The sequence below is a fragment of the Eupeodes corollae genome, chromosome 1 (assembly GCF_945859685.1).
Source record: "Eupeodes corollae chromosome 1, idEupCoro1.1, whole genome shotgun sequence".
NCBI classification, from domain to species: Eukaryota; Metazoa; Arthropoda; class Insecta; order Diptera; family Syrphidae; genus Eupeodes; species Eupeodes corollae.
In genome coordinates this window covers 120,080,155-120,096,653 of record NC_079147.1, presented here as the reverse complement: position 1 = coordinate 120,096,653, position 16,499 = coordinate 120,080,155, and the positions used below count along the sequence as shown (strand labels likewise).

Here is a 16,499-nt window from a genome sequence, read left to right as displayed (position 1 = left end):
TCATTATCATTATCATTATCATTATCATTATCATTATCATTATCATAATCATTGTCATTATCATTATCTATATCATTATCATTATCATTATCATTATCATTATCATTATCATTATCATTATCATTATCATTATCATTATCATTATCATTATCATTATCATTATCATTATCATTATCATTATCATTATCATTATCATTATCATTATCATTATCATTATCATTATCATTATCATTATCATTATCATTATCATTATCATTATCATTATCATTATCATTATCATTATCATTATCATTATCATTATCATTATCATTATCATTATCATTATCATTATCATTATCATTATCATTATCATTATCATTATCCTTATCATTATCACTAGCATTATCATTATCATTTTCTATATCATTATCATTATCATTATCATTATGATTATCATTGTCATTATCTATATCATTATCATAACCATTTTCATTATCATTTTAATAATCCTTATCATTATCATTATCATTATCTATATCATTATCATTATCATTATCATTATCATTATCATTATCATTATCATTATCATTATCATTATCATTATCATTATCATTATCATCATCATTATCATTATCATTATCATAATCATTGTCATTATCATTATTTATATCATTATCATTATCATTATCATTATCATTATCATTATCATTATCATTATCATTATCATTATCATTATCATTATCATTATCATTATCATTATCATTATCATTATCATTGTCATTATCATTATCATTATCATTATCATTATCATTATCATTATCATTTTCATTATCATTATCATTATCGTTATCATTATCATTATCATTATAATTATCATTATCATTATCATTATCCTTATCATTATCACTAGCATTATCATTATCATTTTCTATATCATTATCATTATCATTATCATTATCATTATCATTATCATTATCATTATCATCATCATTATCATTATCATTATCATTATCATAATCATTGTCATTATCATTATTTATATCATTATCATTATCATTATCATTATCATTATCATTATCATTATCATTATCATTATCATTATCATTATCATTATAATTATCATTATCATTATCATTATCCTTATCATTATCACTAGCATTATCATTATCATTTTCTATATCATTATCATTATCATTATCATTATCATTTCACTATAATTATCATTATCATTGTCATTATCACTATCATTATCATTATCATTATCATTATCACTATAATTATCATTATCATTGTCATTATCACTATCATTATCATTATCATTATCATTATCATTATCATTATCATTATCATTATCATTATCATTATCATTATCATTATCATTATCATTATCATTATCATTATCATTATCATTATCATTATCATTATCATTATCATTATCATTATCATTATCATTATCATTATCATTATCATTATCATTATCATTATCATTATCATTATCATTATCATTATCATTATCATTATCATTATCATTATCATTATCATTACCATTATCATTATCATTATCATTATCATTATCATTATCATTATCATTATCATTATCATTATCATTATCATTATCATTATCATTACCATTACCATTACCATTACCATTATCATTATAATTATCATTATCACCATCATAATCATTACCTATATCATTATCATAACCATTATCATTATCATTTAAATAATCCTTATCATTATCACTAGCATTAGCGTTATCATTATCTATATCATTATCATTATCATTATCATTATCATTATCATTATCATTATCATTACCATTACCATTACCATTACCATTACCATTACCATTACCATTACCATTACCATTACCATTACCATTACCATTACCATTACCATTACCATTACCATTACCATTACCATTACCATTACCATTACCATTACCATTACCATTACCATTACCATTACCAATACCATTACCATTACCATTACCATTACCATTACCATTACCATTACCATTACCATTACCATTACCATTACCATTACCATTACCATTATCATTATCAATATCATTATCATTATCATTATCATCATCATTATCATTATCATTATCAATATCATTATCATTACCATTACCATTATCATTATCATTATCATTATAATTATCATTATCACCATCATAATCATTACCTATATCATTATCATTATCATTATCATTATCATTATCAATATCGTTATCATTACCATTACCATTACCATTACCATTATCATTATCACCATCATAATCATTACCTATATCATTATCATAACCATTATCATTATCATTTAAATAATCCTTATCATTATCACTAGCATTAGCGTTATCATTATCTATATCATTATCATTATCATTACCATTACCATTACCATTACCATTACCATTACCATTACCATTACCATTACCATTACCATTACCATTACCATTACCATTACCATTACCATTACCATTACCATTACCATTACCATTACCATTACCATTACCATTACCATTACCATTACCATTACCATTACCATTACCATTACCATTACCATTACCATTACCATTACCATTACCATTACCATTACCATTACCATTACCATTACCATTACCATTACCATTACCATTACCATTACCATTACCATTACCATTACCATTACCATTACCATTACCATTACCATTACCATTACCATTACCATTACCATTACCATTACCATTACCATTACCATTACCATTACCATTATCATTATCATTATCATAATCATTGTCATTATCATTATCTATATCATTATCATTATCATTATCATTATCATTATCATTATCATTATCATTATCATTATCATTATCATTATCATTATCATTATCATTATCATTATCATTATCATTATCATTATCATTATCATTATCATTATCATTATCACTATCATTATCATTATCATTATCATTATCATTATCATTATCATCATCATTATCATTATCATTATCAATATCATTATCATTACCATTACCATTACCATTATCATTATCATTATCATTATCATTATCATTATCATTATCATTATCATTATCATTATCATTATCATTATCATTATCATTATCATTATCATTATCATTATCATTATCATTATCATTATCATTATCATTATCATTATCATTATCATTATCATTATCACTATCATTATCATTATCATTATCATTATCATTATCATTATCATTATCATTATCATTATCATTATCATTATCATTATCATTATCATTATCATTATCATTATCATTATCATTATCATTATCATAATCATTGTCATTATCATTATCATTATCATTATCTATATCATTATCATTATCATTATCATTATCATTATCATTATCATTATCATTATCATTATCATTATCATTATCATTATCATTATCATTATCATTATCATTATCATTATCATTATCATTATCATTATCATTATCATTATCATTATCATTATCATTATCATTATCATTATCATTATCATTACCATTACCATTATCATTATAATTATCATTATTACCATCATAATCATTATCATTATCATTATCATGACCATTATTATTATCATTTTAATAATCCTTATCATTATCACTAGCATTATCATTATCTATATCATTATCACTATCATAATCATTGTCATTATCATTATCATTATCTATATCATTATCATTATCACCATCATAATCATTGTCATTATTATTATCATTATCTATATCATTATCATTATTGTAATTATCATTATCACCATCATAATCATTATCATGACCATTATCATTATCACTAGCATTATCATTATCATTATCTATATCATTATCATGACCATTATCATTATCATTTTAATAATCCTTATCATTATCACTAGCATTATCATTATCATTATCATTATCTATATCATTATCACTATCATAATCATTGTCATTATCATTATCATTATCATTATCATTATCATTATCATTATCATTATCATTATCATTATCATTATCATTATCATTATCATTATCATTATCATTATCATTATCATTATCATTATCATTATCATTATCATTATCATTATCAATATCGTTATCATTACCATTACCATTACCATTATCATTATCACCATCATAATCATTACCTATATCATTATCATAACCATTATCATTATCATTTAAATAATCCTTATCATTATCACTAGCATTAGCGTTATCATTATCTATATCATTGCCATTACCATTACCATTACCATTACCATTACCATTACCATTACCATTACCATTACCATTACCATTACCATTACCATTACCATTACCATTACCATTACCATTACCATTACCATTACCATTACCATTACCATTACCATTACCATTACCATTACCATTACCATTACCATTACCATTACCATTACCATTACCATTACCATTACCATTACCATTACCATTACCATTATCATTATCATTATCATTATCATTATCATTATCATTATCATTATCATTATCATTATCATTATCATTATCATTATCATTATCATTATCACTATCATTATCATTATCATTATCATTATCATCATCATTATCATTATCATTATCAATATCATTATCATTACCATTACCATTACCATTATCATTATCATTATCATTATCATTATCATTATCATTATCATTATCATTATCATTATCATTATCATTATCATTATCATTATCATTATCATTATCATTATCATTATCATTATCATTATCATTATCACTATCATTATCATTATCATTATCATTATCATTAACATTATCATTATCATTATCATTATCATTATCATTATCATTATCATAATCATTGTCATTATCATTATCATTATCTATATCATTATCATTATCATTATCATTATCATTATCATTATCATTATCATTATCATTATCATTATCATTATCATTATCATTATCATTATCATTATCATTACCATTACCATTATCATTATAATTATCATTATTACCATCATAATCATTATCATTATCATTATCATGACCATTATTATTATCATTTTAATAATCCTTATCATTATCACTAGCATTATCATTATCTATATCATTATCACTATCATAATCATTGTCATTATCATTATCATTATCTATATCATTATCATTATCACCATCATAATCATTGTCATTATTATTATCATTATCTATATCATTATCATTATTGTAATTATCATTATCACCATCATAATCATTATCATGACCATTATCATTATCACTAGCATTATCATTATCATTATCTATATCATTATGATGACCATTATCATTATCATTTTAATAATCCTTATCATTATCACTAGCATTATCATTATCATTATCTATATCATTATCACTATCATAATCATTGTCATTATCATTATCATTATCATTATCATTATCATTATCATTATCATTATCATTATCATTATCATTATCATTATCATTATCATTATCATTATCATTATCATTATCATTATCATTATCATTATCATTATCATTATCATTATCATTATCATTATCATTATCATTATCATTATCATTATCATTATCATTATCATTATCATTATCATTATCATTATCATTATCATTATCATTATCATTATCATTATCATTATCATTATCATTATCATTATCATTATCATTATCATTATCATTATCATTATCATTATCATTATCATTATCATTATCATTATCATTATCATTATCATTATCATTATCATTATCATTATCATTATCATTATCATTATCATTATCATTATCATTATCATTATCATTATCATTATCATTATCATTATCATTATCATTATCCTTATCATTATCATTACCATTATCGTTATCATTATCATAATCATTATCATTATCATTATCTTTATCATTATCATTATAATTATTATTATCATTACCATTACCATTATCTTTATCATTGTCATTATTAATTATTACTATCGCTATCATTATCATTATCATCATCATTATCATCATCATTATCATCATCATTATCATAATCATTATCATTATTATTATCATTATCATTATCATTATAACTATCATTATCATTATAATTATTATTTTCATTATTATTATCATTTTCATTATCACAATCATCATAATTATCATTATCATTTTCACTATCACTATCGCTATCACTATCATTATACCTATCATTATCACTATCATTATACCTATCATTATCATTATCATTATACCTATCATTATCATTATCATTATCATCATCATTATCATTATTATTATCATTATAATTATCACTATCATTATCATCATCCTTATCATTATCATTATCATTTTTATTATCATTATCATTATTATTATCATTATCACTATCATAATCATTTCCAGTACCAGTACCAGTACGATTACCATTACCTTTATCATTATAATTATCATTATCATTATCATTATCATTATCATTATCATTATCTATATCATTATCATTATCATTATCATTATCATTACCTATATCATTATCATAACCATTATCATTATCATTTAAATAATCCTTATCATTATCACTAGCATTAGCGTTATCATTATCTATATCATTGCCATTACCATTACCATTACCATTACCATTACCATTACCATTACCATTACCATTACCATTACCATTACCATTACCATTACCATTACCATTACCATTACCATTACCATTACCATTACCATTACCATTACCATTATCATTATCATTTAAATAATCCTTATCATTATCACTAGCATTAGCGTTATCATTATCTATATCATTGCCATTACCATTACCATTACCATTACCATTACCATTACCATTACCATTACCATTACCATTACCATTACCATTACCATTACCATTACCATTACCATTACCATTACCATTACCATTACCATTACCATTACCATTACCATTACCATTACCATTACCATTACCATTACCATTACCATTACCATTACCATTACCATTACCATTACCATTACCATTACCATTACCATTACCATTACCATTACCATTACCATTACCATTACCATTACCATTACCATTACCATTACCATTACCATTACCATTACCATTACCATTACCATTACCATTATCATTATCATTATCATAATCATTGTCATTATCATTATCATTATCTATATCATTATCATTATCATTATCATTATCATTATCATTATCATTATCATTATCATTATCATTATCATTATCATTATCATTATCATTATCATTATTATTATCATTATCATTATCATTATCATTATCATTATCATTATCATTATCATTATCATTATCATTATCATTATCATTATCATTATCATTATCATTATCATTATCATTATCACTATCATTATCATTATCATTATCATTATCATCATCATTATCATTATCATTATCAATATCATTATCATTACCATTACCAATACCATTATCATTATCATTATCATTATCATTATCATTATCATTATCATTATCATTATCATTATCATTATCATTATCATTATCATTATCATTATCATTATCATTATCATTATCATTATCATTATCATTATCATTATCATTATCACTATCATTATCATTATCATTATCATTATCATTATCATTATCATTATCATTATCATTATCATTATCATTAACATTATCATTATCATTATCATTATCATTATCATTATCATTATCATTATCATTATCATTATCATTATCATAATCATTGTCATTATCATTATCATTATCTATATCATTATCATTATCATTATCATTATCATTATCATTATCATTATCATTATCATTATCATTACCATTATCATTATAATTATCATTATTACCATCATAATCATTATCATTATCATTATCATGACCATTATTATTATCATTTTAATAATCCTTATCATTATCACTAGCATTATCATTATCTATATCATTATCACTATCATAATCATTGTCATTATCATTATCATTATCTATATCATTATCATTATCACCATCATAATCATTGTCATTATTATTATCATTATCTATATCATTATCATTATTGTAATTATCATTATCACCATCATAATCATTATCATGACCATTATCATTATCACTAGCATTATCATTATCATTATCTATATCATTATCATGACCATTATCATTATCATTTTAATAATCCTTATCATTATCACTAGCATTATCATTATCATTATCATTATCTATATCATTATCACTATCATAATCATTGTCATTATCATTATCATTATCATTATCATTATCATTATCATTATCATTATCATTATCATTATCATTATCATTATCATTATCATTATCATTATCATTATCATTATCATTATCATTATCATTATCATTATCATTATCATTATCATTATCATTATCATTATCATTATCATTATCATTATCATTATCATTATCATTATCATTATCATTATCATTATCATTATCATTATCATTATCATTATCATTATCATTATCATTATCATTATCATTATCATTATCATTATCATTATCATTATCATTATCATTATCATTATCATTATCATTATCATTATCATTATCATTATCATTATCATTATCATTATCATTATCATTATCATTATCATTATCATTATCATTATCATTATCATTATCCTTATCATTATCATTACCATTATCGTTATCATTATCATAATCATTATCATTATCATTATCTTTATCATTATCATTATAATTATTATTATCATTACCATTACCATTATCTTTATCATTGTCATTATTAATTATTACTATCGCTATCATTATCATTATCATCATCATTATCATCATCATTATCATCATCATTATCATAATCATTATCATTATTATTATCATTATCATTATAACTATCATTATCATTATAATTATTATTTTCATTATTATTATCATTTTCATTATCACAATCATCATAATTATCATTATCATTTTCACTATCACTATCGCTATCACTATCATTATACCTATCATTATCACTATCATTATACCTATCATTATCATTATCATTATACCTATCATTATCATTATCATTATCATCATCATTATCATTATTATTATCATTATAATTATCACTATCATTATCATCATCCTTATCATTATCATTATCATTTTTATTATCATTATCATTATTATTATCATTATCACTATCATAATCATTTCCAGTACCAGTACCAGTACGATTACCATTACCTTTATCATTATCATTATAATTATCATTATCATTATCATTATCATTATCATTATCATTATCTATATCATTATCATTATCATTATCATTATCATTATCATTATCATTATCATTATCATTATCATTATCATTATCATTATCATTATCATCATCATTATCATTATCATTATCATTACCATTACCATTACCATTACCATTACCATTACCATTACCATTACCTTTACCATTACCATTACTATTACCATTACCATTACCATTACAATTACCATCACCATTACCATTGCAATTACCATTATAATTACAATTACTATTATCATTACCATTATCACTATCGCTATCATTATCATTGTCATCATATTCATAACCATTGTAGTCATAGCCATCTAATACTACGATCATCATTATCATTATCATTAATCCCCATTTGTGTACTCGCCATTGTTATTTTTGTGGAGTCTGATAATAATGATCATGTTCTTGTATTGAAATCCCACAAATAAATGTTCTTATAGACGTGAGGGCGTTATTTATCGTATGTCAATACGATTGCAATTGTATCTACTTGATGAGCCTAACTTATCTTATGCGAAATCATTAAAATTAGAGTCGCAAAATAGCCATTGCGTTTCATACGCAGTCGATAGCAAAAATTAAAGATGAATTCACTTCGGTTGTTTGTTGATTTTTCATAAAAAGAGCTTAACAAAAATGACTACAAAGTTAAGCTACTTGTTTTCAGTTTTGTGTGCATACTATGGAATACAATTATAACACATGTTTTTAATAATACCCTTTTAAAAAAAAAATAATAATATATTCATGTTTTTTTTCAGGCAAGGTTTCTACATCGGACCCAAATTGTAAACCAAATACTTCTCCTTCAGTAAAACAAAAAATTGTTTCCCAAATTAATACTACTAATTGCGAAGTAAATCACATATTTATATTAATGTTTTTTCGAAAGATTTTTTATATTCAAATAATCTGTTTCAATTTCTTAAGGGTCGAACCGAACAAACAAGTGTCTGCCCTGATAATCCGACTGAGAATGTGAAAGTTAAGGGACAAGTCGAGTTTGGTATGCAATACAATTATAAAATTAATGCTCTTGAAATACTTGTTGTCCAATGCAAAGATCTGGCTTCAGTTTCTTCAAACAAATGTAAAAGCGATCCATATGTGAAGGTAATTTTCTTATACATAAACAAGCAATTGACGAAATTTACTATATTTAAGGTTTACGTGTTACCTGATCTGTCTAAATGTGCAAAACGTAAAACAAAGGTGAAAAAACAAACTTTGAATCCTGTATTTAACGAAACTTTACGTTTTCATATTCCAATATCAAAACTAAACAAAAGTTCCATTTGGTTATCTGTATGGAACTCCGATTTTCTTGGTAAAAATGATTTTCTAGGAGAAGTCATTCTAGACTTAAGAGACAAAGTTTTTGATAAACCCCAGTCGGAATGGTACACGTTACATCAAAAGGTTTGCAATCATATTGAAATAATTGCTTAAATTAACATCAAATTTCTTTATAGAGTCCCATATTTGATGATGATTCAAAATATCGCGGGCATTTAATTGTAGCTCTTAAGTTTATGCCCCGAGAAATGCATATAGAATCAAATAGTAAAATAGAGAACACAAATGCTTTCATAAAAGGTAAACTTTGTATATTAGTAAAAGAAGCAAAGTATCTATATGCGCATAAAAACAGTGGTACAAGTGATACTTTTTGTAAAAGGTAATTTGATAATTTGCTTTTTCTTGGAATTGTTCATAGCTTTATATTTTTATTTTAAAAAGCTATCTACTACCTGATCGAACTAAAAGTACTAAGCAAAAAACACATGTTATAAAAAAATCTTTTAATCCTGTATGGAACTTCACTTTTGTTTACGAAAATTTAACAATAAATGAACTTTCAACGAGAGCATTAGAACTAACTGTTTGGGATCATGACAGTTTAATAAGTAATCAGTTCATTGGTGGTGTGAGATTCTCATTGGGAAGCGGTAAGTTTATTAATTAACAAGAATAATAATGTCATATAATAAATAAATATAGGTACACTGTGTTACATGAATAGGGACAAGCTTTCTTGGTTTTTTTTGCCGATATTTCTTAAACCCTTAGGTTTTTTTGGAAAAACCCAAATGTGGAATGAATAAGGTAATTTAATAGAACCAAGAAGTATGGGTAGAGCTAAGGTTCTAACCAAGGAGGGAATAGGCCAAATTCGAGCTTACTGAGGTCTTGGGAAAACCATCAGTTTTATAGCCAGCAAAATTTTAAATATAAGGACCCAGAGAGGTATGGAAAAAACACAAAGAAAGAGCCAAGAAAGCCACATCCTTTTAAAAAAGACAGCCGATTTAAATTCAAGGCTTTTCATTAATTAAGTTAATTAAAATGGCGTCAAGTGCATGCGATCTTTGCGAGAAGTGCAACAAAAGTGTAAATTTAAATGAAAAAAAAATATAATATCTTGCAACAATGAATGTGAAAAGGCAACAGCAACGAAATTAAAAAGGTACTCCAAATCATAAAACAATTATTAACACCGAGATAAAAACAGATAATATCACCAACAAACAACTTTCTTACATCCTCGATGTAATTTTGAATTTTCAAAACAATCTTGAAAAAGAAATAAATTCAATCAGGAAAACAATTGCTGATTACAAGGCCTTACAAGCACCATTACAGAAGAAAAAAATACTTTACAAAACGAACTACATATAGGTACTCAAAGATCAATTTAACACTTCAAAACAAAAAACTGAAAAACACAAGTGAATTATATTTAATAACAGTTTAGATTTGTCCGGTATCCCATAAGTCTAATGAAAATCTGAAGTTAATTGTCACAACAATCTGCAATAAATTAAATATAAACATCACAAAAGACAATCTTAAAGAAGTCTACCGCAAGCTATATAGCACCGATGAAAACAACAGCACAACTAAAACTAATCCACCAAATAATCCAATTATATTAGGTACCATGTGAAGCCATGTACACAAACCTAATAAGCAAAATAAATATTTACACCAAAAGCACATCCATAAAAGTAAAAACAAAGAAACTAAGATCTGACTGCTGCGTTGAATGGATAAGTAACGAAGTGTTATCCTTGATAAAAGAGAACGAAAAATGGTTAAGCAAATTGTGTAAAAATCCAAATAATATTTATATTGAGCGACAGTACAAATATCTTAGCAACCAAGTGACAATTTGTAAGTGACAATTTGAAAGTGACAAACGAAGAAAGATTATTTTGGGAATCAATTTGAAAAATCCCTAACTGACAATAGGAAAACATGGAAGAGTATAAATAGTTTATTATATAATAAATCAAAAAAGAATACGAATTTTCAATTGTTAACAAATTGCTCGGGGAAAGAAAAACTTGTTAAAATCAATGAACTAAACAGATTCTTCTCTAGCATAAGCAAAACAATAATCTCAAAATGAACATTTGAAACTATCTTCCTTCCAATTCAAATTCAACTAGAAGGTTTTTTAATCGAACCGACATCACCTATAGAAATCAAAAATGTCATTTCTGGATTAAAGCCATCAAAAGCTTAGGACATTGATAATCTCTCTACCGAAATAATTAAGAAGAGCAAAGAACAGTTGTGTGTTCCGATTGCAACACTTATCAACAAATCTTTCAAAGTTTGCTACAGGTATGATGAGTTATCCTTGTCTTTAAGAATGGCGATGTTGAAGACTACTACAATTATCGCCCCTTCCCTTATCAATCTTATCGAAGATTATTGAAAAAGTTATTAACAACCAATTACTTAAATATATCCAGCGCAATAAACTGTCAAGCAAATCAAAATATGGTTTTCGGAAAAGATCAGACACAAAAACAGCACTGGTAGACATGATATCATACCTTCAAAGTAATAAAGACAATGGCAACCTTGCCAGCTCGCTATTCATAGACTTGTCAAAAGCATTCGACACCGTCAACCAGAAAATCCTGCTACGAAAGCTTTTTGTCTAGCAGTAAGAGGTTTTTCATTTAATTAGTTCAAAAATCGATATCAGTTCATAAGTTTGGACGGATGTACAAGCCATTAGCAACCAGTTGAGATGGGGGTACCACAAGGTAGTGTACTTGGACCCGCTGGTCAGGACTTGAAGCATTTTATGAAATAAATAAAGTACCGCAATATTATAACTAAACAACTTGATTGGTTCAAAACGGCGATAATACAAACAGCTATATTATATCCGGTTAAAATAATAAAAGCGTTAAGTACTAGACGTAGTAGTAGTCGTTAAGAAGCTCTGCTTGATAGGGAAAAAGATCAAAAAGATCGCCATTGCTACTTGTACTAAACTAAACAAAAAATTAGTTTAGGGATGTCTCTAGTGATGTAATAAAAACATTCTAACAGAAACACATTTTTTCCTTTTACTATTTGTTTTTAAATTGCGACATATTAAATTGAAATGCTTATAACTTTTGAACCAAAGCTAGCTTTGTAATGTTTTATACTTTTTTGAAATGCTAAAAAAGTTTTTAGTAGTACTCGTAGCATGATGGTTAGTGCGTTGGACTGTCATGCAAAGGATCTGGGTTCAATCCCTGCCTGTGCCACCTTAATTTAAAAAAAAAATAATTTTCGCGGGTACTGCCTCTTGCGAGGAATTGACAAATCCTTCAAGAGTAATTCTTGGCATGAAAAAGTGCTTTCTCAAAACTACCCCTTCGGATTCGGCCCAAAATTGTAGGTCCCTTCCATTCCTGACAACAGTACTCGCACACAGGAATGGTTGAGAGTTGTAAGTCACTAGGCCCTGGTTCACAACGGACTGTTGCGCCACCCCATTTGATTTTGAAAAAAGTTTTTAAAAACAATAACTAGTATTGTGTACTATGATTATTTTTAATAAAACTATTTTAAAGTTCTATGTAAAAACATCAACTTTAAATATTTTGCAAAATAGTGTCAAAAATATTGAATGTTTATTCATAATTGTAAAATATTAACATATAGTAAAACCAAAAATCATTTGTGGACATGGTGATTGAAAAACCGACTAAAAGAAGGTGTTTTTGAAGATTTAATTAAAACAACCGTTACTCGAAAACCGTTGGGATGCGGTATAGACAAATTCTGGTAGATCATGACTTGACCATTCATCATATACAGTTTGGACCATTACTTGTGAGACACCCTGCATATGGGTGATTGTACAAAAGTTGGGTTACTTTTTTGTTTACGATGGTAATTAAATTAAACTTCTACAAATTCGGGTGCATATGATAGCTAATCTAATAAATATATTGTTCCCAATCGGGCCGGTCACTTTTTTTAGAACATTGTAACATATTTAAAAATATTATAATTTGACTGCCAGGCGATTGACGAGGTAACATAGTACTCATACATGTTATACACAGTTTTGAGAGTATTATAATGAAATTTAATACAAATTAGGAAAATTATTTAATAATGGTCACTTAAAATCACTTAGTAACACTTAAAAATTATTGTATGTAATACTGGGAAAAAATACTATATTAGTTTTCAAAACAGACTTTTCATATTTAACGTAACGTTATTCACTTATCTTTTTCTACTTTGACATAGTCTTACTAAATATTTCTAAGTAATCGACAAACAGTATAAACCAAATCTAACAATATTCATCAAAAGAATAACAATTAATAAAAGAATTTTTGACGTTCCTGGAAAGTCAGTTTCTGTCGTTGGTGTCAATTGGGCACATAAGAAAGGATTCAACTCCTCGAACATGTGCATCTTTATGATCAAATCGTAAATCAACTTTTAAGGCTTGTCAATCTGGAACTCATCCTATATTTGCGTGCAAGTAATTCCTACAATTACAGACTCAAGAACATACTCAAATGGTGCAAAAACTTAAACATTGGAAAAATTGCATATCAAGAGGTTGCTTGAAATGCAACCAAAAACACAACACGCTTCTACATCTTGAGAGTCATAAGAATGGATTTCAAAGTATGAAGACAATAATAAAAAGTCTTAAGCAAATGCAATATATTCCTGAGTACAGCAATCTTAGAGCTGATAACAAATGGACAATGGTTTAAGGGCAGATCTGTATTGAATTCCGATTCACAAATGAATCTCATAACAGAACGCCTGGTAAGGAAACTAGGTCTTCATTCAAAGACTACTATGGAGCCTCGAAGAAGTAGAAACACAAGGAAGTAACTTGCCAAAAGATGAAGAGATGTGTGAAACTCATTTTGCACAAATACAAAAAAAAGATTAGCCAAGAATAGAGAAGTAAAAGACCAATACATTCAATTTAGGCTACATGAAACATCACTTTTAAGAAGATATTAGCACCACCAAACTTCGAGTCGGTTTTGATGCATCATCAAAAACGTCCTCAGGGTTTTCATTAAATGATATCATGTACACAGGACCTACAGCACAAGGAGAACTATTTTCATTATTACTTCGTTTTCGACTGCTAAGATACGTATCAGGTACTGATATCCAAAAAATATATCGTCAAATAAATATACATCCAGAGGTCAGAAGATACCAAACCATTGTACGGAGAATTGATGAAAAACCAACTCTGGATTATTATGAACTCAACACAGTGGCCTATGGAACAAGAGCAGCTCCACAGCAACTCGCCAAGGAGAACAGCGAAAAATTTCCACTTGGATCCAAAACTCTTCACAATGATTTCTATGTCGATGACTGTTTAACCTGCGATAACAGCTTGGTTATAACCATGGAAATGTAAAACCAAGTCACATAAATATTAAAGGGAGCAGGATTCAAACTAAGGAAATGGTGTGAAAATCATCTCCGATTACTCCAAGGCCTAAAGAGGACCAGGAAATTGATCTTTATTTCGGAAATGAAAATATCGAATCAATCAAGGCACTTGGGATAACATGGCAACCAAAGAACGACACATTTTGTGTTAAAGCAAGCTTAAATTCAACAAATCGAATAGTGAAGCGGATTGTTACATCAGATCTCGCTAAATTATTCGATCCATTGGGTATAATGGCTGCAGTACTCGTTACAGCTAAAATATTTCTACAGGAGCTATGGTCACTAAAACTTTCATGGGATAAATCATTACTAGTTGAGCTACATACAAGATGGATGCAGTTTCGTGAAAACCTGAAAGTCTTAAACAATTTTCAGTTCTCACGTCATATGTTTAACAATGAGGTACCAGCTAAGATACAGATTCACACCTTTTTTGATACATGTCATAAAGGCATGTGGTACACTTGTGTACCTGTGAAGAATTCTGAAAAATGGAACAATTA

General features: G+C 25.9%; 1 protein-coding gene across 1 annotated transcript in view; it reads left to right on the top strand.

The window, feature by feature from the left end:
* The window catches only part of LOC129942742 (uncharacterized), a 163,626-nt gene that overhangs the window by 141,577 nt on the left and 5,550 nt on the right, over nucleotides 1–16,499 (top strand). Inside the window, exons 2-6 of the mRNA XM_056051788.1 lie at nucleotides 10,011–10,105; nucleotides 10,180–10,362; nucleotides 10,414–10,668; nucleotides 10,722–10,927; nucleotides 10,990–11,198. Of these exons, the coding sequence (XP_055907763.1) occupies nucleotides 10,011–10,105; nucleotides 10,180–10,362; nucleotides 10,414–10,668; nucleotides 10,722–10,927; nucleotides 10,990–11,198 (948 nt within the window). The remainder of the gene's footprint in view (nucleotides 1–10,010; nucleotides 10,106–10,179; nucleotides 10,363–10,413; nucleotides 10,669–10,721; nucleotides 10,928–10,989; nucleotides 11,199–16,499) is intronic.